General features: G+C 32.9%; 1 protein-coding gene across 5 annotated transcripts in view; it reads left to right on the top strand.

The window, feature by feature from the left end:
- The window catches only part of Cnksr2 (connector enhancer of kinase suppressor of Ras 2), a 236486-nt gene that overhangs the window by 95851 nt on the left and 114030 nt on the right, over positions 1-26605 (top strand). For all 5 annotated transcript variants that reach the window (XM_052729013.1, XM_052729087.1, XM_052729167.1 and 2 more), the window contains exons 6-8: positions 11981-12100; positions 18170-18229; positions 22617-22685. In XM_052729013.1, coding sequence (XP_052584973.1) covers positions 11981-12100; positions 18170-18229; positions 22617-22685 — 249 coding nt within the window. The remainder of the gene's footprint in view (positions 1-11980; positions 12101-18169; positions 18230-22616; positions 22686-26605) is intronic.

The following is a 26605-nucleotide window of genomic DNA, read 5'->3' on the forward strand; positions in this document are numbered from 1 at the left end:
ATATTTTAAAGAAAAGCAATGGCCAAAGCTCATGTGCAAAAACAATTTTTTAAAAAAAATATATTTTTAGATTAACAAGGTTACTAAAGTACTTTCTTGATACATGTGTTAGAATAAGATTATTAAATAAGTGAAACAAAATAAGCCAAACTCCTGAATAGGAAAGTACCTGATGACAAAGAATACATGATAAACACAGATGAGGTAATTAAGAACAGAAAAGTACATAGAAGTGCTAATTATTTTTCAATGGCAATTTTAACTGACTATCAAAAGATAATGTGCATATCCTAATTTTTATGTATTTTTAAAGTGACAATCTCCACATTGCTCATTAAAGTATAATAATTTAATAGAGTACCACTACTAGTACTCATCAGAGACAGTTATCCTCAGATATCAAGGAATTTTTATAAAGCAGTAATAAAATGTGTTCTCTATCTGTTCATACACATACTTTTACATATACTCATGTGCTAATGGGAACCTTCATGAAAATAGAATGGGCTTAATTTATTGCTATACATGTATAGTGCCAAATCCTTTAGGAAAGCAAGTTTGACATACTTTCAAGTCTCAGAAACATTAATTCTAATATTTACATGGTATTTTGCAATTTGCTTCTGCCATTACTTTGAGTGTGATATACACAGTAACTCATCTTGGTATTCAGGAAAAAATTTACTGTCAACTCTTATGGATGAATAAATTTAAACATAGAATGCTTATGTTAAGTTTCATGAAATGACAGAAATGATTTATGATCAATTGAGAAGTCAATATAGCCTCTACTCCCAAGATTCAGGGAAAATCATTGAAAAGAGGGTGGAAATATTGTAAGAGCCAGTGGACCAGGATGCCTGCTGCTAGATAGTGTCTTCTAGACATGACAGGGAAGGCACACCTATGAAATCTCAATAGTATGGTGCCTTATCAGACCTGCGTAATGGTAGCACCAGTTGACATAACAATGTGGATGGAGGAAACTTTACTAGATTCCACCCCTAGATGATGATCCACAGGTAGGCAGTAGCTGCTAAGAGAATAAGAATCAGTTTTCTCCAAGGACAAGCTCTCTGAAAGGTTATCCAATCTCAAATGGTCATCCCTAAATATAAATGCAATACTAAATGTACCTAGTAGGTTAGGTGAGGGCACACAAGGAATTGGGTAAGTGAGAGGGACAGGTGGATATGTTGTAAATACAGTACACATGTATGAAACTCTCAAATAAAATAAAAATCCATATTCCTATACTTTCCTGGGAATAGAATCTGGAATACAATAACATTTTCTATAGGTGATATTCAGAGAAGCATAATATATAATAATGAAAACTAATAAATAGAGAATACTACAGTCAACTATGGTACAGTTATAGTATATAATATTTACTATTCACAATTACTGTCTGAAATTGTTCAGGAATATATAATTTAAGACTAACTTATATGACAATCCCAAAATATTAATTGATCAGTGTTCAAGGAAAGATTCTAAATTGTAATGGTAAGGAAATCATAAGCATAGAGTAAATCATTACTATTAAAATTTTAAAAGTGAATATACTGGAATAGTAGTATTTACATTTGCTTAGAAAGATGAGAGCTGAAATTTTAGCTTCAAGTAATTCCCTGTTTTCAATTAGTTTACAGTATGCTTATAATAAAAACAAGAAAATTATATATTTTATTCTACTGTATCCATAGTTCTGATGGTATTTAAGGCTTAATTTCATATTCATATGGGTAAAATAGTCAAAAGTGGCTTGAATAAGGCTTAGGGACAATTTTGATGTTTCATATTTCTCATCTTTAAAATCAGAGTAATCTATGAAAAAGTATTGTGGAAGGGGAATTTGCTTGTAATGTTGAATAGGGATGTGTATTAATGTAAAATATGACAAAGAAAAAAGGATACTGAACAACTTGGGCTTTTGGGGGGTGCCATTAGATCCAATTGTCAAAAACAGAATGAGATAATGAAGCACATTGCAGATAATTAATGTACTATATACTGGAGTGATCAACTTTTTCTTATACCTGTAAGTATGAAATTTCCCCCAGTGAGGCCCCTTCTGTATTACATGTTCCTTAGCATGTTGGGGACTATCTGTTTTGTTTTGCTTAAATCTTTGTTTTATATGATAAAATGGCATCAGAGAATCTGGGAACTTTATTTAGTTCCATGCTTTTATTCCTCACTCCCACCTTTCACTGTAGTCTTTGCATTTGGAAAAGTTATTTTAGACCTTGGCCTTTTTCACTCTCACTGTGCTTCTTGCAACCCTACTGTTCTCATTTGTAAGCCTGAAAGACTTCTCAGCTTTGATAACCTCTTGAAAAATCCCAGGCCATGTGAGTTCATTAAAGTCACACTGCTTAAACCAAAAACTATTCTGAAACCAAATAACATTTTTTTACCTTAACCAACAGTGTGATGTTTGTACAAAATGGGAAGAATAATGCATACCTTCCTATTTTTTTAGTGCTTTACTATTCAAAACTGTGCTTCTCCTTTTCCTTCTCCTCTCCTCTCTCCTCTGCCTCCTCCCCTTCGCCCTCCTCTGTTCCCTCTCCCTCTCTCTGCCTCCCTCTCCTCTTTTCTCCTTTTTATCTCCTCTCCAAACTTCTTTTCTACACTTATTTAACTTTGTAATGAATTTGAGTACTTTCTGCATGTTAGGTATTTGTTTTACTTCATAAACATTTTGTATAATTTTTCACATATGCAAGTTTATTAGTTTTTCTAAAAATCCAACCGATCTGAAGTTCTTGTGCGTTCTCTGCTGTCTAGACTGATGTACACAAGACCAACAGTTGGCTATAAGAGAGGGGCCTGGCAAAGGAAGTAAAGTGGTCATTTTAGTCTTTGTCCTCACATTGATATGGCATATTATATAACAGCTTTCCTCTGCTAACTATCCCAAACCTTAAAGATTATTTAAGTACTCGTGTAGCTTCATGCCCCATAATGTACTGAAAGTGATCACATCAATCTTTAGAGCTTTCACAAATTCAGTAAAATGCTAATGACTTTCAAATTCATATAGTTCTTTATATTGATCTTCATGACTTCTCTGATCTGTGAAAAAGCAGCTTTTATCAATTTTAACCCAGAATCCTCTCTTAAAGCTGCTATCTTGGTCCAGATGTAAATTGAATTTTTGCATGCTTGAAATTTCATTGTGACTATCACTTTTAGACATATAAATTCTAGTTATTCTCATTAATATGATTTCTAATATTGAGTTTTATAAATGAAAAGCATTAGGCTGCTACTTGACATATATTACAGTTAATGTAATCCTGCTAACTTGGCCCCAGTTCACCCCTTGTAATCAACCTAAAGATATATGGTAATGCTATTCCTGAGCCAGAAATTGGTTTCTGGAGTATTGTATTGGATTTTGACACTTTGCTTATTAGTAACATTAGAAAGTATTTTAACTATAAATCAATCTCTGTGGGCTGAAGAGATGGTTGAACATAAAGAGCACTTGCTACTCTTGCAGAGGAGCTGGGTTCGGTTCCCAGCACCTACATTGTAGTTCCCAATCATCTGTAACCCTAGTTCCAGGGGATTCAGTACCCTCTTCTGGCCTTCTCAGGCACCAGGCACATTCATGTTGCACAGACATTCATACAAACAAGACACTCATATACATAAAATAAAAATAAATCTTTTTAAAAATTAACTCCTTTGTACCTGTTACCCATGCCAAAAGGACAAAAGAGAAATACAAGTATAATATGATAGAAGTAGAAAATGTTTGCCTTTCCAAGGACAACAGGAGAAATTTGTATTCTTAAAAAAATGCAACCTACATAAAGGAGATAACCTAGTATTACTGTTTCTTTTTATGATGTTTATAGACAGTGTATGAGACAGTAGTATATTTATTTAAGTGTTCTTGGTGATGTTATATTTCCTGAATGTATTATACATCACAGAATGTTTTAATATTTAGACTGACTCTGAGGGTATAATCATTGTCTACATAAAGTATATGTTTATATTGAGTAGTAACATAATGTAGTAGAAATGGCACTGATGAGAGGTTAAAAAAATGGTGTCCTGACTCTAGTTTTACACTGTGTGAAGAAGCTTAAATTAGCCTTTCTAATTAACTTGAGGGATTGGACTAGCTGTAATTTCTTAGGTCTAAATGCCACATCTATTTTATGATAAACTCACAAAATCATGCGAATGGAAGTGGCCATGTAAAGTGATAAGTTTGAGGATAATATTTATCTTGTACCATTCTGTATGTGATCAAAGACACTGGATTTTTAAAAGTACAGCCAAGTTGCTGTAAAATCAGTTTTCAAGATAATTCAATCAGTATAGAAACAAAAATTTCACAGTAACTTAAACAAGGGAAGTTTGGTTCAAATAATTATTAACCTATATTGAGAATTCTGTTATGATATAAAGGGAATCCTAACCATTCCTGAACCCTAAGAGAAATGAGTACCCAGGAAAAAACATTTTATGCAAGCAGAGCACTTGCCCCCAGGGCTTAGAAGGTGTGATTGTAACCTCATAGGTTTGCCTAGATCAGAGCTAGCCCACAAATGCCAGAACAGGAGATACAACTCTTCACAATATAGGCAAATGAAGATGGTGGAAGATCTTATAGCAAAATTTTGGTTGCTGCTATAGTAAGAGTTCAAGAGAGCATATTACAATAGCCTCAGGATGACAGAGTCTGAACCCAGACAGAGCTGCAGAGTTGCTGAGAGATAGGCATAAATGGTCTGGATATGTGGTTAGAGCAGAACATTATCTGGAGTCCTCAAAAAAAAAAAGAGCATCATTTATAGACCCTAAATTGGAAACAAGAAAATTTAATGTATAGCCCATGAGAATCCGGAAGAGAAGGCTTCTTTCTCCCTGCAGTGTCCCTGCATTGCCCTCTACTGACAAGAAATATAACATTGTGCCCAATGTAAAGGAGGAAATGACTGTCCATTACCCATAGAAAAGGCACTGAAGAGTAAATTTGGAGCTGACAATTAATTAATTCCTAACTGTCACTGTATGTGTAGTACTTACCTCCACAAAACCATACAGGCCACCTTCAAACTTCTTGAGTGTATGTGGAAATATTGCTTAGAGGTTTCAGCTGTTTGGTCCCTAATTACCTAAAAGTAATACATATATATGTGTGTGTGTGTGTGTACATATATATGTGTGTGTGTATATATATGATATAGTCTCTAAATTACTGAGCTCATCCAGCTCATTCTATTTGAATCTAATTCCCAAGGCACAATTAAGTTACCTTCTTAATAATCTCATCTTGAGTTCACTGATATTCTAACTTGTTGTCATCTTTGAGCCTATGAAGTAGTATACCCTCCATTGTAGTGGTTCTCAACCTTCCTAATGCTGCATCACTTTAATGCAGTTCCTCATGCTGTGCTGACCAACCATAAAATTATTTCGTTGCTGCTTCATAACTGTAATTTTGCTGCTGTTATGAATCATAATATAAATATCTAATATGCATATATTTGATACGTGACCTCTGTGAAAGGATCATTCAACCAAAGGGGTCATGACCCACAAGTTGAGAACCACTGCTCTATTGGATATCATCTCCTTGGGGACCCACCACAAACCTACTTGCCACTGCTTCCTGGTCACAAAAAGCAGATAAATAGACTAGATCTAGTTCTGGTTTCTAGCTTACACTGGGTCCCCACCCTCATGCAGAGAAGTAGGCACTGTCTTTTTTTGTATTCAAATATGTATGTGTGACAGAACTTAGACATTTGGAAGGATTAAGAAATTTGCCTATCTCATGCAGCTAGTGAGTTGTAAGCTGGGATTCAGTCCCAAGTTCTTCATCAGTCTCATATGGCAGCCCTTCTATGAGAACAAAAATCCAATGCTGTGATTCAGAAAGGAATGCATATTATTTCAGTGACTTTCTGTTGATAATTTTCCATTTGTATCTATGGTGAGCAGGATTCTAAGATGGCCACCAAGATCTATGCTCCTGGCATATAATTAGCAATTCTTGAGTGTAGTTGAGATCAGAAGATACAATGAATTCTACTTCCACATGCTCAGGTTTTGTTCTATGACAAAAGTAAAGAGATTTTTTTTCAGATATGTTTAAAACCCTTTATCATTTGACTTGGATATCATAGAAAAAAATAAATTATCTTTGATGAACTTAGCCTTTTGTAAGCCCTTTTTAAATGTCTCAGAGAAGACAAGAAATCTTCTGTTGGCCTTGTAAAAGCCAGATAGCTTATTATAAGGTGTCCTATGAAGTGTTCAATGTAACCAAGACCTGACGACAACTCTTGGAAGCTCAGAATAATCCCTGGATGACAGGAAGAAAGAAAATGGAGACCTCAGTAATATAGCCACATGGAAATGAAGTCTGCCAATGACCAAAATGAACATAAAGCAGATTCTCTGTCTTTGTAAGCCTTTCTTTTGGATATTTAGCCCTGTTGTCATCTGACAGGCTTGCAAATCCATAATCCACAAAGGAAGAACTGAGTCTAGTATCTGGATTCCTAGCTAACAGAACCCGTGGAATATTGTGTTATTTTAAGCCTCTGAGCTGCTGCTGCTGTGTTATCAATCCCAAGTCCATGACAAATTGCAATTTAAACCCAGACCAAACCAAAAAACTTAGAAATTTTTAAATAAACCAAAAAAGAGAATGGTAATCAAGAGAGAATAATTTTGAAGACATTTCACTTGATCATTTAAATTTAAATGTAGAATACTATATTTCCACCTCTAACTTATTATTTTGTAAGAGCTGGCATGTCATTGGAAGACGAATACTTTATTGAGCATCAAGATTTGTGGCATTTTGCTTTTACTGTGCCTTTAACTCTGTCAACTTGTACAGGTTGTTTGACCTCTCAGGATCCCCATGTGTCATTTAGGAAGATTGAACAAAAAGTTTGCAGTTATATTTATTGAAATTCTGTGACCATGAGGATTTCAACAATTAGAAGTTTTTGTGACAGAGTAGATGCTATCAGTTATTGTCAGGACCTATACATTTTAGTGTAAGAGTTTAGAAGGAAAGATGATTTGAGTGCTATGAGTTTTGAATTAGTATTTTTAACTCACAGGGTCTTGGGGGTTATTGCTTCTTCTATGTTTTCAGGAACTACAAGTGTAACATGCTTAATGTTTGTGACAACCTAAAATAAATGACTAGAAACACTACTCCAAGCTGTGGAACCCATAAGCATTGCAATTGGCATTTAATTCGCATAACATACACTCTATGATTGTTGATTATATGAATGGCCTTAATGCAGGCATGTTTATGGTCATGGCAGGTTCATTTCATGTTGTGGTGCTTTTTTCTCCACTACCATATTTTAAAACAGAGAAATTAAAAGAGGGTTTGGAGGCCTTAGAAGAATGTATCTACATGACTTTTATTTACTTGCACCTATAGTTGATTCCTGAAGATATTTGAAACAGTCCTTTCTAGACATAGATATAATTTTGACATCACAGTGAAATTTATTATTCTGTTACATTAGTTTTTAAGTTAAAATTGTCTTTCAGTTGTCTTTACTCATATTTCTAAATTCTTCCTGTGTTGGGAAATATGTATATGAAATAAAAAATTTTAAATACAAACTTAAATTTTATTCCTGAACTTTATTCTTTCAGAGTTATCCATAATTGATTATACCTTATATTTTAATGATGTACTATAGGTAGAAGTATAGAATTTCTAGCTCAGGGTCCAATGAGATGGCTGAGTGGATAAAGATGGTTGCCAGAAAGCCTGACAAATTGATCTTTTTCCTTGGTGGAAAAAAACCAACTTCCAGAACTTGTCCTCTGAAATCCACATGCTTGCCATGGTATGCACATGCGTGTGTTTGGGTGTGTGTGTGTGTGTGTGTCTCTGTGTGTATGCATATACTCACATACTCACAAATAAATGTAATAAAAAGAATTTCTAGTTTTCTAGTTTAACAAAGATCTGTCAAGCACTGAGATACTAAGTATTATATTTATATTTCCAAATAAAATTTACCAATCAGAATTCTCATCATTTGAATCAATATATATTTTATACAAATTTCATCCCAAAATGACAGAGATACAGGCAAGATTTATACTCAATTATTTTAATATCCAAGCCAAATAGTAAAATAAAAGCATACTCCATTCTCTAAACTGTTATAATTGAAAAATGTTTATATCAGTAATTAGCATTTCCCACAATAAAACTTACTCTTGTCTGTGTAACTGATAATAAGCCTGAGCTATTTAAATTATGTGTGTATTAAATCATATGTATATGCCATTTGTTGATTTCTTAATTTATTGTGGTTTTGTAATTTTATACCTTTTATTCATTTGTATTCATTTATAGATGTGAAAAGTAGAAGTTGCTTTTGGTAAAGCCTTTTGTTTAACCTAATATACCTGGATTTTTTTGGTTTTGTTTTGTTTTGTTTTGTTTTTAATGAGGTCAGATGGATTAGAATCCTATTTCCATTTACTTACTCCAATATATTCTGAAGAATACTGAGCAGAACAACAGTTATTTGTATAAACAAAACTATTTCACATAACTTAATCATGCCTGGGTGTGTGCTCTGCAGTTAATGTAAGATTTTCCCATCTCTTAGCTTTTCACTGTGGTTTGTGTTTAGATCAGTTGATACATTTCCATTTAAAAATATAATGGGTAAAACTTCATCTAGTATATTGGATAAGTTCAGAGATAATGAATGTTATAACTTACTATTAATCAAATGAAGCTATTCTGTGGCTTCTCTAAAGTGCTTTAAAATCATATTATATCAAACATGTTCTTCCTAGATTTTTTTACCTTTTAGAATTTTTTATATTAAGATAGACAAGCTGATTCACAAGAACATATCGGGGTGGGGGGGCTATGCCATACTCTAAGATTACAAACCATCAATTATGTTAATTCATATTTCATATTAATATTAACTACCCTGTAGAAAAATAACCTGAAACCACTTATATTTAAATTATTCTTCATCATAACTAGCCCTTTCCTCTGTTACTCAGTCATTAATTCTTTGTCACAATCTTAGGTAGCCATAATATTCATTGTCATTGTATATTCCCTTAGATTTATTTGAGAGAGTGCTGAATCCTAACCACTGAACCACCAGGGAGCATCAGCCTCTAATTTTATTTCACACGTATTTTAAGAAGTTCTTACTTTTTGCTTTTGGAAGATATGAAATCCTTTGGAATGAATATTGAAAAAAAGAAAAAAGACCTTTATGAAGTGGTTACCAGTCATCTTCTAAATGTAATAAGATTGCCCTTTTGTTGCTAAAATTGACATAAGCTTTTGAAGAAAGGCATATTCCAAACAATATTTTAAATTGCAAAACACTCATAGATGTGATTTAACTTTATTATACTATGTTTTTAATTGTGTTATCTAACACACATCTAATGCAGACAAAACGATACAAAGGGAAGTTAATTAGAAACAAATTAATAACTAATAATCAAAGTAAACATAATAATTAAGAATTCAGATCATTCTGCCAAATCAGCAAACATGACTTGTTTTTTAGCCTAATTCTCACATCTGTTCAGCTGGCTATAATAATACCTACGTCAGGACGTTAGAATGGTAAATGGGAATGAATATAAAGTAGTTTACATTGTACTAAACATTTGTAGACACTCTATAAATAATTTCTGCTAGCAATAATATTAGATAATAATTACAAAGTATCTCCCTACTCTTATTGCTTTTCTAAAATGCAGTCTTGGGTAATGTTAAATATGATTGAGTTTTAAAATAATAATGTAAACCTGGTGTGGTGGTTCACAACTCTATTACAAGCATTATGGAGGCTCACACAGAAGGATTCATTTTAACTCACAGTTCCCTGGTTACAGTCCATCATTATGGGGAAAGTCACAGCAGCTAGAGCTTGATGGAGCTGGTAATATTACATCCATAATCAGAAACAGCAATGAATGCATACATGTCATTGCTCAGCTAGTTTTCCCTATTTTCATACAGTCCAGGATCCCCTGCCTATGGAATAATCCTACCCATAATGGCCAGGTCATCCCACTTCAATTAATTAATTAATGTAATCAAGATAATCCCCACAAACATACCTTCAGCCAATATCCTAGGTGATTCTAGATTGTCAAGTTGGCAATTAACACTAACCATCACTTGTGAGTAGGTGTTTATCAGAGCAAATACTTTCATTGTAGCCAAAGTACTGAGACCTTAATATCAGGAAGAGGGAGAGGAGTAAACTTGCTGTGATTGTTATGCAACTAGACTGGCCAGTGTGATTGCTGTTTATTATAAGATGGTCATGGAATTGAGAGTAGTGTGTTAATTAATCTCATGTGTAAGAACTAAGGACTTTATTGGTTAAAAAAAATAGGTAAGACAAGCAAGTAAGTATTTGCTTATTATCTTTGGATAAGAGCTATATTGGGCTGTTTTAAATATATATTAGCATATTATAGATTATAAACTTTATAAAGCAATCTTCATTGCTTCATTTAATTTTTTTATCTGAAGAAAACAGTCTCAAGGATATAACTTGCTTACAGACAAAGTCATTGTCAGTGTGGTAATTATATGCATCTATCCTCATTTCATGCCCATATTTTTTCTCTGGGTATTGGTGTTATGTGACTAATGTCTGTCTTTAGGAGCTGATAACCACAATTAAAGTGTAGTCTTGAAAAACAGATGCCAAAATCATGAGTCCCATTACAGAAGCAAATTTAGCCTGACAGTATCTGTAGCAGAGGGAAACTGAGCCCAATGAGACAGAGAGAATCATCACCTTCATGGAAGACTAATGCAGTCACCACAGAGCAAGTAAAACCTAGTGGAGATGGAGTATTATACCTTGTTTCCCACAAAACAGTAACCCCTTCAGTAAAAACAAAACTGCTTATTTGATCTTATGCTCATTCAGATCACATAAAGATATATTTGCAGTGTTAACACGTGAGTGGTAAGTGGGGTACAGGGAAAAGCTAGAGATGACTGGAATATAAATGCTCCCTGCCTGAGACGGTTTCAAAATAAGATAAGTTTCTGAATGGTCATTGAAAGGTGAAGAAACAGATTCTTGCAAGTTTTGCCTGATGGAAGTAGGAAGTTTATACAAAGGTAAAATTGATCCAGAAAGTCGTGAAAAATGCAAGAATTAACCAAACAAGTGGTGCATCTATCAAGGACCTTGATCATTCTTTGAAAGTTTTCTGGTCATTAAGTAAAAGAATCCAGATTTTAATATTATTTAGAATTTAGTTAAATTTGAATTAAATTAAACCTCAATATCAAGAGGTTCTCTCAGATTATCAAAATTGTTAGGTAATAATTTAGGCTTGATGCATCAAATAATATAAATAATATATAACTATGACTTGGAATAACGCCCAGACATACAGTTGATATATCCTTAAATTTAAAAATATAGATACCTTTTGTGTATTATGCAACCTTTTGTATAAGAACTTTGAAAGCCGGGCAGTGGTGGCGCACGCCTTTAATCCCAGCACTCGGGAGGCAGAGCCAGGCGGGTCTCTGTGAGTTCGAGGCCAGCCTGGGCTACCAAGTGAGTTCCAGGAAAGGCGCAAAGCTACACAGAGAAACCCTGTCTCGAAAAACCAAAAAAAAAGAACTTTTAAAAACTCAGATGCCAGTTGATATTCTTTCACTTTGTTTTCCTCCTTAAAAAGTTATAATAAGGGCTATCGAGATGGCTCCATGTAGAAGAGTGTGTTTAGTTTCCAGTACCCACACTGAGTAGCTCACAGCTGCCTGTAATCCAGCTCTAGAGACATCTGATGCCTGTGAGGGGCCAGCACTAATGTCCACACAGACATGTCATAAAAAGAAAACACAACTTTTAAAAATGATAATAAATGGTGATTTGTATGTAACTTATAGCATATGTTTACAATAACTTCTCTCTTTCACTTGCAGTGTAAAACTCTTTCTGGAGTCTGTGACCACATCATATCTCTGTCATCAGATCCTCTGGTTTCACAGTCTGCTCACCTGGAAGTGATTCAGCTGGCAAATATTAAACCAAGTGAAGGACTGGTAAGGGATATCATGTGTACTAAAGCCATCATCCATCAGCACACAGCAGATGATGTGGGCAAAGAGGCAGCCTCCAAATGTGAAAGTCTAGGAATTTCCACAGAGACTCACGCTCCTTTTCTTTTCATTTCCTATAGAGGTCAAGTTGGTAGGAGGGTGTCATAAAAACCACTTTTAAGACAAACCAATACAAAGAGAGAGAGAGATGTAAATGGGAATTCCTGAATTATCCTATTCAATTGGGCAATCATTGGTTGCATTCTTTCACCAATTAATATTCCTTAGCTGAAGGACATTTAAGAGTTTTACAATAAGCACAGTGTTACCTGCCATTCAAGTAGGTATTTTCTGTTTGTTTTACTTTGATTTATTCTGGTTTTAATAGATCTTCCTTCCCCTTGGGTAAGTAATTTTATAAAGTCACATTTTTATATGCGAGTCTACGTGTAGTGTATGTGTGTTTGTGTATGTGTAGTTGTGTGTCTGGGCAGGCATGACTGTATGCACATGTTGGGGCCAGGAGTTAACATTGAGTGTCCTCCTCGATTGCTCTCTCCTGTTTTGAGACAAGAGTATCTTACTGACCTGGAGCTCACTAGACTGACTAGCTGGCAAGCACCCCAATACCACCTGTCTCTCCCAGCACTGCGATTACAGTCAAGTTCCACCATGCTTAATATTCTGTGTGGGTGCTGGGGATCCGAACCCAGGTCCTTATATTTACTTCTCAAGCACTTTACCCACTGAGCCATCTCCCTAGACATTATAATGTATATGAATTGCATCCCCTCCATTTTTCACATCTCTTGTTATAAGAATTGAATAAACAACTGGATAATGCTACCACTAGGCTAACATTCATGAAATGCATTGATAAATTTTTATTAAGTTAATAGTTTGTTCAACTGGTTAAAAATGTCTTAATTATAAATTTAACTCGAGGGACAGCTTTTTAAATATAACTGTAAAAAGCAAACATAAAATTGATATGGATGAGGAAGACACAGACGTACTAAACAAACTGGCTCAGGTAAGCATTTAACTACAATGTATTTACTAAATGTTAATTTCATCATATGTGCTCTAAACTTTCTCCCCATATATAATGATATTCTGGAAAATAGAAATCTTGGAAATAAGCATATTCTTAACAATATGCTTAAGTGGTTTTTTCACATACATATGTATGTGTATATATTTGTAACTATTTCAGAGAGAAAAGCCTTTATTGACCACCAGTGATATTTAGTTTGAGGCCATTCATGTATTCTATACAGTGACTTTTCTCCTGCTCGTTGACAAATTGATTCTGGGTGTCCATAGTTTCCAGTATTTTTGTTGGTTTTTTGGGTTTTTTTGTTTGTTTTGTTTTGTTTGTTTTGCTTGTGTTTTCTTTGGTTTTATAAATGTTTTCTTGAAAAGATTAAAATCAAGCTTAGCATCCTGGTTAGATTACATCATACTAAGTTGTAAGTACTATATTTAATATTGACTTCTTTTAAAAGCTTATTTCTAATGTTTGTAGGTTTACATGAAGAAACCTTATGATTTAAAATTCTCATTACAGCATTTCCCCTTTATCTGAAGTTTACTTTCTGTGGTTTCAACTAACATGATCAACTGCAGTCCCAAAATATAAAATGGAAATTCCAGAAACAATTGTTACATTTGAGATTGCATACCATTCTGAATAGTGTGATTAAAATCCCATTCCAACTCATCCGGGACATGAATAATCCTTTTGTCCAGCTTAGCCAAACTGTACATGATATCCACTCAGTAACTACAGTCATGACATTGCAAGAGCTTGTATTCAGTCAACTCTTATTTAACTTATAAATAGCCCCAACATGTACAAATAGTGGTGATAACAAATCAGATATGCTAAGAAGAAGCCATAAAATGATTCCTATATCTGATAAATTGAAAATATATAATACATTGAGAGAGGGAAATTGCACTTATATAACTACTATATCAGTATATAATTGTAATTGTTCTATTAATTATTTTTAATCTCATTTAATTTATAAGTGAAAATTCATCAATATTATGGTTGTATAGGAAAAACAATACATACATACTATACATACTATGTTTGATGCTATCTATCCTCCCAGATATAGCGTAGGCTTTTGGAACATATCTCCATATGAAGGGGTCACTTCCTCCTGAATGATTGTGCACCTTTTGATTACCTTTACCAAACTCATTTTGTTTTTTAAGATAAAACGCCCTCAAATATATAATATTAAATATTTTCCTTTCACCATGTCCTCTTTCAGTTACTTTCAGTGAAAGATGTTCTTAGTATAATGTGTGCAATGAAAAAATTAAAAAACTAATACATTATATTAGCATAGAATTTGGGAATCTGAAATAGAATTATTTACATAAAACATGAGAGCAGTCTTAGGATGTGGGAGAATAGACTTAACTTCTATGACCTTTATTTTGTCATAGAGAAAGTATAGGGGCAAGGGTAGATCATCTTTAGATGTTCTTTGAGCTTTATGACTCTGTGATTCTAAAAAGCATTGTTTGAATAAAAACATGTAATTTCCCCTTTAATTTTCACTAAAATCATGGGGAACAATAGGCATGTGAAGTGAGATAAATAAAACTAATTGATGGACTTTATGAACAATTTATTTCTCTATGAAGATGTAGCCCCTGAAGAAATCTTTTTAACTTAAGTTAGGTCTGTATCTTCTTTTTGCAATGGACATAAACTTAAAATGGCAAAAACCAAAATTTTCAGTAGTTTGGAAAACAACTGTCAAAGAAAAGAAAAAAAATAGAAGTTAGGTTAAGTGTTAGAAGTACTTTTCATTTGCCTTTTATTTTCCTCACAGCACTACGGAGTCAGTATTAATTTTCTCATTTTGCAAATAAGAACAGAACCAAAGATTTTTACTGATTGCTTTGCATTAAATAATAACCAGTAGAGGCAGGGATTTATGAGGTAAATCTAAATAAAATATACATGGCAAATATTTTTTTCATGATCTTATATCCAAATTTGGAATGGCTAAAGGGAGGTAGGAACAGCTTGAGAAGATAATCTTAAATTTGAATTCACTTAAAGAACGTCATTTGTAAAGGACAGCAGGCAGTACTTCAACTGAATTGATATTTCACAGAGAGAGAAAGAAAACCTTAAAAGATTGAGTATTAATTGAAAGAATTAAGGGTGAACCTCTTTCTTATGATTCATATCAAAAGATTAGAGGCTTTACATGATTTATTCAAAATGCTATTTCAAAGTGCATTCACTTTCAAGTAACTTGCGTAGGTCATGTTTAAAATAAATCAATTTGAGAATTTGACTAACATTCACCAAGTGCATAACCATGGGAAATGTCTAAAAGGCAAATGCAGAGGGAGAGACTGCAAACAAGTATGCTTAGATGTAATTAAGCCATGTGACTTGCCTTTAAAAATCAATGATTAGCAGAAAATTAAAAGATTTGGAAATGAGAACTATTAGAACATTTAAAAACTAAATGGCAGACAAGATGAAGAGTTGAATAGAGGGGAGGGGCCTCAAGGCATTATTCTGTAGGCTTGGATTCAGCCGCCTTTCTCTTGTGAGGTGCTTGAACTACCTCCAAATGTGCCTTGTTTAACCATTGTGATTGTAAGGCTTCTCTGACAGTTATTGCTTAACTGGTATTTGGAGATGATGTGAAGCAAACATCAGTTTAGCAAGCTGAGCAGGGAAAAGGGAGCTGTTCAAATCAATTCCAGAATTCCCCAAGAGGAAAAAAAAAATAGAGACCAGGATGACCTCTGCCTTCCAAATGCTGGGATTAAAGGCTTGCGCCACTATTCCCAGCACTAAATTTATGTAAATATTTACATTAATCAGAAAAATAGCTTTGATATAAATTATAAAACACGGTTGTGATCTCATCAATGATATAATCCTGTGTCTACTAAATACTCTGTTAGAATTGTGGCTTTTAGCATTCCCTAGTTTCTGCTATAATTATACATAAGCATTATTTCCTGAAACATGGGTTATTCCCATAATTTTCATTTTCCCAAGATTTGGGTCTTTTTTCTGAACGCTTCTTTTCTGAATACTAGATTTTCTTTATGACCAAAACCTTTCTAGAATCATTTAAAACTCTTGTCAAATATCAGTAATCATAATCAATATGCCTTATTTTGAAATATTTATGGAAAGAAGTATAATCAACCTTTACTTAACATTGTCAAAGGAGATGACTTTGAAATACATTTTTAAACTATCCAATGTCAAACCTAGATACTCTTTCAAACTACATTATGCATACTGCATATGTGCTAGGGTTATTTTTAGACTTTTAGACTAGATTTCAACAGCTAGGAGTGTAGTTCAATGGTAGAGAGCCTGTCATGAGCAGGGCCTGTAACTTGATCCCTGGGACTGCCAGAAAATAATATACATTAATTAGTGATTTTTTTACTTTAATTTTTACAATATCCAGGAAATGTGCTTTATAAGAAAAATACAATAACTCTTCAGTAAATAATTCCAAAAGTCAGGAGTTCATTGATTGTGTGTCTGGTTTCAGACATGAGACCTGACTTCACCACCTTAGGCTTACTATCCAGGCATTCTGTGCCTTAGTTTGCTTACCTCTAAAACTGTCAATGATAGTTACACCACATAGACTTTTGTAAAATAAACATAAGATACTTAAAACAGGCCCAGGCACATTGTAATAGCTACTAGTAATGATGGAAATAGGCAGGCAGATAGATAGATAGATAGATAGATAGATAGATAGATAGATAGATTGTACATTATTGTTTTCTAGTCCAAATAATCCATTCTATTTATTTTGCTGACATTTCCCACTTTATTTGCTCACAATCTTTTAATAGGAAATTTCAAAAGAAAATGTAGTATTTGCCTCTTACAAATAGTATTTAAGATCTTTTATTGATTTGATAAAATCTTGTTAATAGCTAGGGTAGAAATGTCAGTACCAATCATTTTCTCCTAAGATTTTTAATAGTATAATATTTGCTTTCCAATAAGTAAAGGGATAAATATTAACTCAAAAGTGTGTCATACACTGACCAGCATAAGTTTTAATATTACCATATTGTTATAGCCAAAAATGACTAGCCAGTTTGTCAATTAATTTCCATGTATAATTTTGTTTGGGCTATTATTTATTATTCTATTAAACTGTGAACTTGCATTTAAATAAATAGAGTTCACTGGCAAACAACCTTCTTTTAAAATTACAGTCGTTTCACTTACCATTTAGAGCTCCAGGCTCAACAGTTTTGGGAACTATTAGCCATTTTATATAAGATATTTTGAAATGACTTTTTAGAATAAAAAAAAACTACCTAGTCATTCCTTGGACCTTCCATACAATTGAATTTCTGCTTCATTTTTCTTTTCACTGAAATCATATGTATATTTGAGTGTCTAGATATATAATAAACATAAAAGTATGAGAAAATAATATTATTAAAATTTATTTCATTACATAAATCTTAAATGTATTCTTTTCTGCAACATATTGTTGGTTATTGTTAAATTGCTTGTATATCAGATATATGAACCTTGTATGACAGAAAAATATAAAATACTACAAAATAAAATATAGAATGCTACAACATAACAAAACAAAATTTATATAAGTAAAACTTTGTTACTGTTTTACCTCCAGGTAATTACAGATAGAATATCTCTGTTGATGCCTACTTTTAATTGTAAAATTACAACATACATAAAGGCCAATTACATATATACAAAAATTGAATTTCCTACTATAATCTTTAATTTCCACATGATGTACAGTATGGATTTTAAAAGAATGAACTATGCCCAGGACATTGAAATACATTACTAAATTTTATGTCCTTAAGGCAATTTAACTTATCAAATAGTTACTTGATTGAGTATAGGCTTCTTTAGACCACCTTTAGAAAACTGAACATTCACATGGTAATTTTTTTTCCAGTTTTAAAGCAGCATTGTTAACTCATAAGTAAAATTACATTATATTTGACAGTATGTTCACTTTGCTTCACTTTTTTCTGATCCTGTCTTTTTCTTAGGGTATGTACATTAAATCCACGTATGATGGCCTCCATGTAATTACTGGAACCACAGAAAATGTAAGTATTAAAACATTTCCATTACCCCCCTCACCCCCAGTTTACTCATGTAGATCTCATCCATTTCTCCATCACTGGGAAATCCATGCATCCTTCCTAGGGTCCTCCTTACTAGCTAGCCTCCCTGGAGCTGTGAGTTAATTTGAGTATGTATGTATTTCACATGATTAAGATTAAATGTTGCTTCTAAGAACATATCTAAAAATACTTATTAAATTAGTAGATTCTGGATGCATTGGAATTTCAATCATTTTATTTAGTATAGCATAGTGACTTAGAGAAATTCAGATGTTTTCCTTTTTAAGCCAGAGAGTTGTCTTTGTTAAGTACTTCCTGGTTCATGACAAGTTATTGTGACAACTAAAATAATCTACTTCCATCTGTCAATTAGTTTAGTTATTTTGAGAAACATCTAATCAATCAGACTTTCTGGATACTTGCAGCATAATTCAACTCAATGCAATAGAGGTGTAGGTGAATGGTTTTAACAGTGAGATTCCTCCACTAGCAACATCAGCCTACTTTGAGAGCTTGCTAGAAATTTAAAGTATAAGGTTCTACCATAGACCCAGAATCCTAAGAATATCCTTCCTTTATGAAAAGATTCTAACTGGTGTTCTGAGTATAAATTGGAAAAAGATTATCAGCAGTACATACCACACTAGGTTGTAAAAATCAACTAATCAAGTTAAGGATAATGGCACACAGAACTATATAGCTATGTTCTAAAAAGAGAAATAGAAATGCATTAAGTCAGTCATTAACATGATTAGCATAATAGAAATTGAATAGCAAAAAAATCATTCATTATCTCAGGTTTCTTTTCTTTCATAAGCAGGTGATAAACTTTGAATTTGCTATTTTCTTTTAAAGATTCAGACAAATTGCATCTTTATGCTGTGTTACTTTGAATAATACTGTGGTGGAATTAAGCTAATTTCAATTATCATTGATCTCAATGTTTTACCAATATTTTCTTCTTTGAAATCACCATTCTCTGTAGTTAATTCACCCTCTAAATATAATTAATTATTGATTTATCTTCTTTTCTTGGTTTCTTGTTGAAACTGAAACACTTTGTAAGTGGAATGTTGTAGCACCTTCATATTTGATATTAAAAATGGACATCATGAAAATCAGTAAAATGAATGTTGTAAAATATTTCCTAGTCTGAAATTCAGTAAGACTCTATACACTACACGATTGCCATCATCCTCTAATTTACTTGTACGTTCATTAGATCACTCACGTACTCACTGGTCATTGAACAGGCCCACTTCAACTCTACTGTGATCCAGGCACGGCACTAAACATTGGAAGGGTACATATAATAAACTAGTTTTGTTTTCCTCAAGAAGTACAAAATATGAATATAGGATTCAACTATGGGAGCAAGTACTACTATTTACTTGATCCATTAAGGAAAAACTAATAAATGCTGTCAAGTAAGCCAGAGAAGAAGTCACAGAAATGGTGCTTTTGTACTGTATCATGAAGAATTGATAGTGGATCTCCCTCCATTATCTGACATTTGTGAAAGGAACACTTGAATACTATGCTTCATACACTTTACTTACTCAGTTAAACTTGGTAAATAGCTAAATGATAAAAGGAAATTTTGAATCTGGGTGTAGTTCCCATATCAATCACATTGTTATAGTTCATCCTTTCATTCTTTTTTCTTGATAATACTTAAATATTTTGGAACCCTACATAATCTGTAATTAGAAGTTCTGTGTTGAGTCTTAGTAAAGCTTGTCACTAAAGTGGGTAAGTTATATTTTTTTTGCTGTGCCCCAGTTCTTTGTTTTTTATGTTTGAAATGAGGAATTGAGAGAAATGATCTCTGACATCCCACTCCACATTGAAAGTCTATAATTTGTATGGCTTGCTCTGATTTTCCCTTTCTATGCAAAACTTGGTTTTTTTTTAGCTTTATGTGTATGCAAACCATCCTTTTTTTAATATCTTGACCAGAGGCATTTGCTTGATTTTTCTCCCATTCCTCTTAAAAAAAAAAATCAGTTTTCAGCCAAATGGCACAAGTGACAGACACTATTGCATTGTGATTTTTAATCCATTCAGAATTGTTACATGGTGCTGGTCTGATATGGTAATACTGCCTAAAGACACTTTGAGATCACTGATTTTTTTTTAGAATAGGGTTCATATTTCAGATGAATCTACTTCCTTAACAGTATTCTTAGTTCATTAAATAATGTACTTTTTGGAATATTATCTTGAATTTTAGCTTATGGCAATTTTTTTGTAGGCAAAAACTTTTGTTCCAGTGAGGTAATATAGTTTGAAGTTTTCTATGTTTTCAAAATAATTAAAAATTGGAAATGAATTTTTAAAAAGGAACTGGCCTGAGGACATGGCTGAGTTTGTGCAAGATACTTGTAGTACAAACATGAGGACCTGAATTTGGATCCCCACCACCCACATAATAGCCAGATACCACAGAGGACCTCTGTACACCAGTACAGGGGAGCAGATAGGTAGATCCCTGGGGCTTGTTGCCCCTCAGTATAGCTAATTCATGAACTCCAGTTCACTTAGAGAAACAGACTCAAAAGCCAGGCAGTGGAGTCACCAGGAGGACTCAACAGATAAAGATGTTTGCTGCTAGGCCTCACAACCTGAGTTCCATCCTTGGAACCAATGCAGTAAATGAAGAATACCAACTCCTTAAGGTTGTCTGCTGAATTCTATAGATATGCCATGACCTGTGTATGTCTCCTCCCCCCTCCACATACACACATTCTAAATAAATGTAAAAATAAAAATTTTAAAAGGCGTGTAAGATGGATCAGTGGGTAAAGGCACTTGATACGAAGCATGATGATCTGTCTTCTGTCCCTGGAAGCCACATAGTACAAAGAAATAACTGACTTCCCAAATTTATTCTCTGGTTGCCACACATGCCACTAAGACACAAGCTTGCCCACATACAAATTAAATAAATAAGTATATTTTAAGAAGAAAGAATAAATAAGGTGCTTAAACAATTTGAGGAAAATCCCTGATGTCAACCTGTGGCCTAGATACACACACACACACACACACACACACACACACACACACACACACACACACACACACGGCAGGGGGGAGCACATAAACATAAAATAAAAATAACCCCAAATCACCTTTAAAGTACATCTCTTTCCTGGGTCTTAAAGGTAGTGTTTTATTTTCTAGATTCTGTCACCATACTATTTTTCTTTGTTGTTGTTGTTTTAATAGATACTACTGAGTAATATCAGAGCATAAGCAAATGCTTTTAATAGGTTAATATGTTCTATAAAAATCCATCTGTACAGTTAGTGTACAAGAGTGTATCACCATATAAAAATGCCTACAATGCATATAATTGTTAATCAGAACTAGAAAATAAGGCTATAAAATCTATTATAAGATCTGCAGAATTAAAAAATTTCTATCACAGATGTCATTTGTTTTCTTTTATAAACCTTAAAACATACAAATATTAAATTACCAGGTTGGTTTAATGATTTTTGTTTTTAATTTTGTATTAAGGAAGTGAAGTAGTGAAATTGTTATATGCTATAGACATGTTGACATTTTGTTTCATTTGTTGTGGTTTGTCAACCAATTGTATTACAATACAGTACATGAGACAGAACAGCATGCTCTTGTAATTAGACACTTGGAGAGAATGTTATATAATGTAATCTTGACCTAATTACTGCTTGTGTTTTAATTTTCTCTTCTTTATTATTCACAATTTGTTTTATTAATAGTGAAATAAATTAGCAACTTAATTATCCGGCTTCAAAGTTTAATGCTAATTATATACATATACTTTAAAATATTGATCTGTTTGCATTAATATAGATTATTTACATTAAATGGGTAGGGCTTAAGTAAAACTCATAGTATTGTGAAATATTCAAATATATTTTTTGCATTTTTATTGAAAATACTTTTTATACAATATATTCTGATCCCAGTTTCACTCCCTTGCCTCCTCTCAGATCCTCCCCACTTCTCCACCCTTCCAACTCCACACCTTCTGTTTCTCTCTCTTAGTGCTTTTTGTTTCCTTCTTTTATTATTTTTTTAAATTGTTCTGAATTAAGTTTGTCAAGTTTAGTAACAATTATTATTGCCCTTTAATGCTTCCAGAAGTTATCATTTTCCAATGTAAATATCTGTGCATGACTTTGTATTTATTTTATCAGTAGCTATAAACTGAATGTAAACCATATATTAACTATCAATAAGCACATTATAATAATTACTTGAAAGTTATGGTTAATTTTTTAAAATCTAATTAAAGAAGTAGATTTTTGTGATGTTCCCAGAGAAAGAAAAAAAGCTGATAAACCTCATGTTATAATTTCTTTTATGTTAAATTCAGTCACCTGCAGATCGATGCAAGAAAATCCATGCTGGTGATGAAGTGATTCAAGTTAATCATCAGACTGTGGTATGTATAATTACCTTAAGAGTCAGTGGGAGAAACTAATTTAAAAATTTGCTAAAACTTTCAAATAATACCAGTGAAATTAAAGGCCAATATTTTATACAAAATAATTGAAGAACTTTCAAAAATAACTGAATGATTACTCTTCCAAATTGTTTGATGGAATGTAAGACATGGATATTTGAAAAATGAGGAAATATTCTAATTGTAAATTTGACATTTTCTTGTATAATATAATTTTTTTTCATTTTTGTAGATTTGTGAATTAGCTACTAGATAAATTTAATGGATATATTATATATACATTAATTTATCTGTTGTATCATTGACTTATTGATTAATATTGTAGAAGATTTGGCATAATTTAAATGCACATTTTTGTAAAAATTATAATCCTCAGTAGCTGACTTGGCTCCTGTTTGCCAAGAGGAGCCATAGATTTTGTTCTAAAAATATTATGCTCAATTGAACAAGTTCACAAAATTTTATTGTCCTATGAGGCTCCTGAATCTGTTCACAGAACTATGAATGCCAGTGGCATTTAATGCCTATGATAGATGTGATAGATTTTCAAAGATGTAGCAAATGAACAGTATTCATTTCTGTTTATTTTATATGCCTCAGGTGGTTCACTTTATTCCCCCCATTGGCAAACATAAAGTCTGTTGCCAAAATTTGAAATTGAAATAATCTGAGATTATCAATATAATAATGTTCATCTTTAAAAGTATGGTAATTTTAAAAATACATATTCTGCATATAGTTTAGTAACTTTAGGATGAGTAATCATTTTCTGTTCATACTATTGAGCTAAATTTGCTTCTGCATGTCATAATGAGAGAAGAAAATTTGGGAAGACTGCTTTTTCTTAGAGAAAGTTTAGAAAGGCTCCCAATGATCATGAAAGTTAAAAATGTTTCGTCAGTGAGTTCATTATCTACCTGATATAAAAGTAGACAGAACTTTTTAAAAAATAAGATATATTGGTGTGTGTGGTACTGAATAAGAACGTGCTGATAATACACAAAGGCTTTCTACCATATGACAGTACTAATGACTTTATTTTGTCATTATAAAAAAAAATTGAACAAAAGGACAAGTGATTGTCCTTTTGGAAATTTCTGGACCCATACATAGTCTGAGAATTTGGGCAAGGGGATAAAGCAACTAACCCTTCCAGTTCATCGGTAGCTTTTCCTTCTGTTCTGTTCATATTGCTTCCTTCTCTGCAAGAGACTTTAACACAAATATTGCATATTTTCTGCATGAGTTTCTCCTTGATCAAATTAAAGTTGAATGTCTCTAGTGAAAAAGAAAATTGTTTAAAGAGTACTCTTTATGGAGCAGATCTAACATTCATTAAATGAAAATCAAAGTCTAAAAGTTTATAGATAAACTAACAAAATCTGTATGAATTGGTAACATTTAAATGCTGTGAGAATGTGCATACACATTTCATCCCAGGAATATTTGAAAAGTTTTGAAAACTGCATAGAATAAGGATTGAAGAAACTTAGTTCTAGTTTTTGCTGTGAAGTTTAATTATGGCTTTAAATGCCTAATATTACCTAATATGTAACTGTACACACAAATATCATGTCACATATTTTATATTTTGTTTATTCTTTATAATAAATCCTGCATAAAAGCTGCCGTATGTGGAAATTGAGACTCAGAAAAAGTATTTAATTCAACATCTTGGAAATTTCTTACTCCAAGGCCCATGTTCTTACTTCAATCTTGTTGTACCCTTCCACAATTCAACTTATAAAACTATCAAAGGAGTAAGAATCTTAATAAGTCAATAATCATTTGAGTAAATCTCAAGATTCAATGAGACATTAAGGGGGGACATGTATTAGGAAGTAAAGAGAACAGAAAGGGAGAATTTACGTAATTGGAGTACTGAATCCATTGAACTGAAATTGGAATTAGGTTTGAAGCTCGTGTTTACTGTCATTTCTCACTGAGCTCATTCCCCTCGGATGGATAAATATGTAAAATGCCTAGCACAAATGCTGGTACACATTAGGAACTTGATAACAATTGACGTTCCTACCTCTCTTCCATCCTTTTACCTAATATTGTAGTTAGACCACTTGAAGTCCTGTTTCTTGGTAGACTGCTATTGGAGCCAACAAATGCATTTGGGATTAAAACGGAAACAAGAAGATATATTGAGTTTCATGAAAGTAGCTGTTTTTAATAACGTGATTAGTTACCAGATTTTCTTCTTTGTGCTCAAGTAAGAGGCATATTCGTGCATGGATTTTTCTCATTTAATGTAAACTAGCCTTCCCTCTTTTTTATTGTTGTCCGTGTTATGATCTGTATAGTGTGTTAACATTATTCAAAACACACAGAGAGAGTAGAATGAAAATTCTCTGAGTTTTCATACTACTAAAGCATGGGTAGGTAGATGAATTATTTGAAACAAGTGTGAATTATTTGTGATCTGCAATTATTCTTTGTATCCTCTCTAGTCATTAAAATGGAGAGTAGTGGTTGGCTATGGTGTTACATTAAAAAGTAGTATAATATACTTGAAATACATAATATAAATTATTGAATATATTAATTCACCAGAATGATAAAATATTATCAGAATTAGCCTATACCATTTCTGATTCAACAATTAGAAAACAGTGATGCTAAATCTTATTTTAGATGATACTATCTCAGTATTTTTCTGTAATTTTAAAATCTTCTTACTACTGCAGGTAATATTGTACAATATAAATTTTTTATATAAATTTTATTGAAAAACAATTTTAAATATTCCCATGAGGGTCAATGAAAGATAAATGAATAACAGGAAGTTTTAAATGGCTGGTATGGTTGAAATGCTCAATAGCAATTGACTTTCTTTCCTTTCTTAACCCTTCATATCCAATTAGATGTGTGTGATTCTCCTATGTTCTTTTATTTAAATTTTATATATATATATATATATAAATATATATATATATATTTATATATATATATGCAGTTACTTGAAATTAAACTGGAAATTACATGTCCATTTTCATGTTGCTATATTCTTCATTATACACTTCTAAGCTTTTCACATCAACATACTTCTGTGGCTGAAAAACTGACTGCCAGATAGGAAGAAGAAAAAAAATCATGAACATCCAAGCAAAGCAGAATGATTCCTATTGCATGTCTTCCTTGCCAGTGAAGATCAACTCCTCAAAGGCTGCTGAAAACACCCTAGAATCTATCTTTCTCTCTGTCTGTCTCTGTCTCTTTCTCTCTGTTTCTTTCTCTGTTACTCTCTGTCTCTTTCTGTGTGTGTCTCTCTCTCTCTTTTCCCTCCCTCCCCCCCTTTCTCTCCTTCTTCCACTCCCTCTCCCTCTCCATCTTCCTCCCACATTGGCATAGTTTGAACCAGCAACTCTGCCCTCATGATGGAGTTTAAGCATGTTTTTTGCTGATGACACTGTAGTTATTAAAAAAATCTGGGCATATCAATAATGAATCTGCTAATTTACAGGTTAATACTTTTTTTCGTGTGAGTGTTCTAAGTATTTTATCCACACTTTCTTCTTAGGCATATCATTTTAAAGAAGGGGATATGTATCATGATTGAATCTGGCATTTGGAAAAGTTCCTTCTATTTTGTGTTAACATTAAAGCATATCAATTGTCATTGTGAAAGATTTTCTAGCACTTCTTGAATATTTAGGCAAACGTGGTTCAACAGATTTGGTTATAAAAGCTACCTAAATTGAATGACCATGTTGAGCGGTCAAGAAGATAGACTGCACAAGTATCATTGTTGATCATTGATAGCTAAGAGATAGAAGATAAGCATTATAAAACAGTGTCATTTTACTCTCTCAAGATGGTAAATACAACTGCGTAAGACTTGTAAGTCATAGCAAAGGGGATGAAGGGAGGACAACAGACTGAAGGACTAT

The sequence above is a fragment of the Peromyscus californicus genome, unplaced genomic scaffold (genome assembly GCF_007827085.1).
Source record: "Peromyscus californicus insignis strain IS unplaced genomic scaffold, ASM782708v3 Scaffold_10__1_contigs__length_136768540, whole genome shotgun sequence".
Taxonomy (NCBI): Eukaryota; Metazoa; Chordata; class Mammalia; order Rodentia; family Cricetidae; genus Peromyscus; species Peromyscus californicus.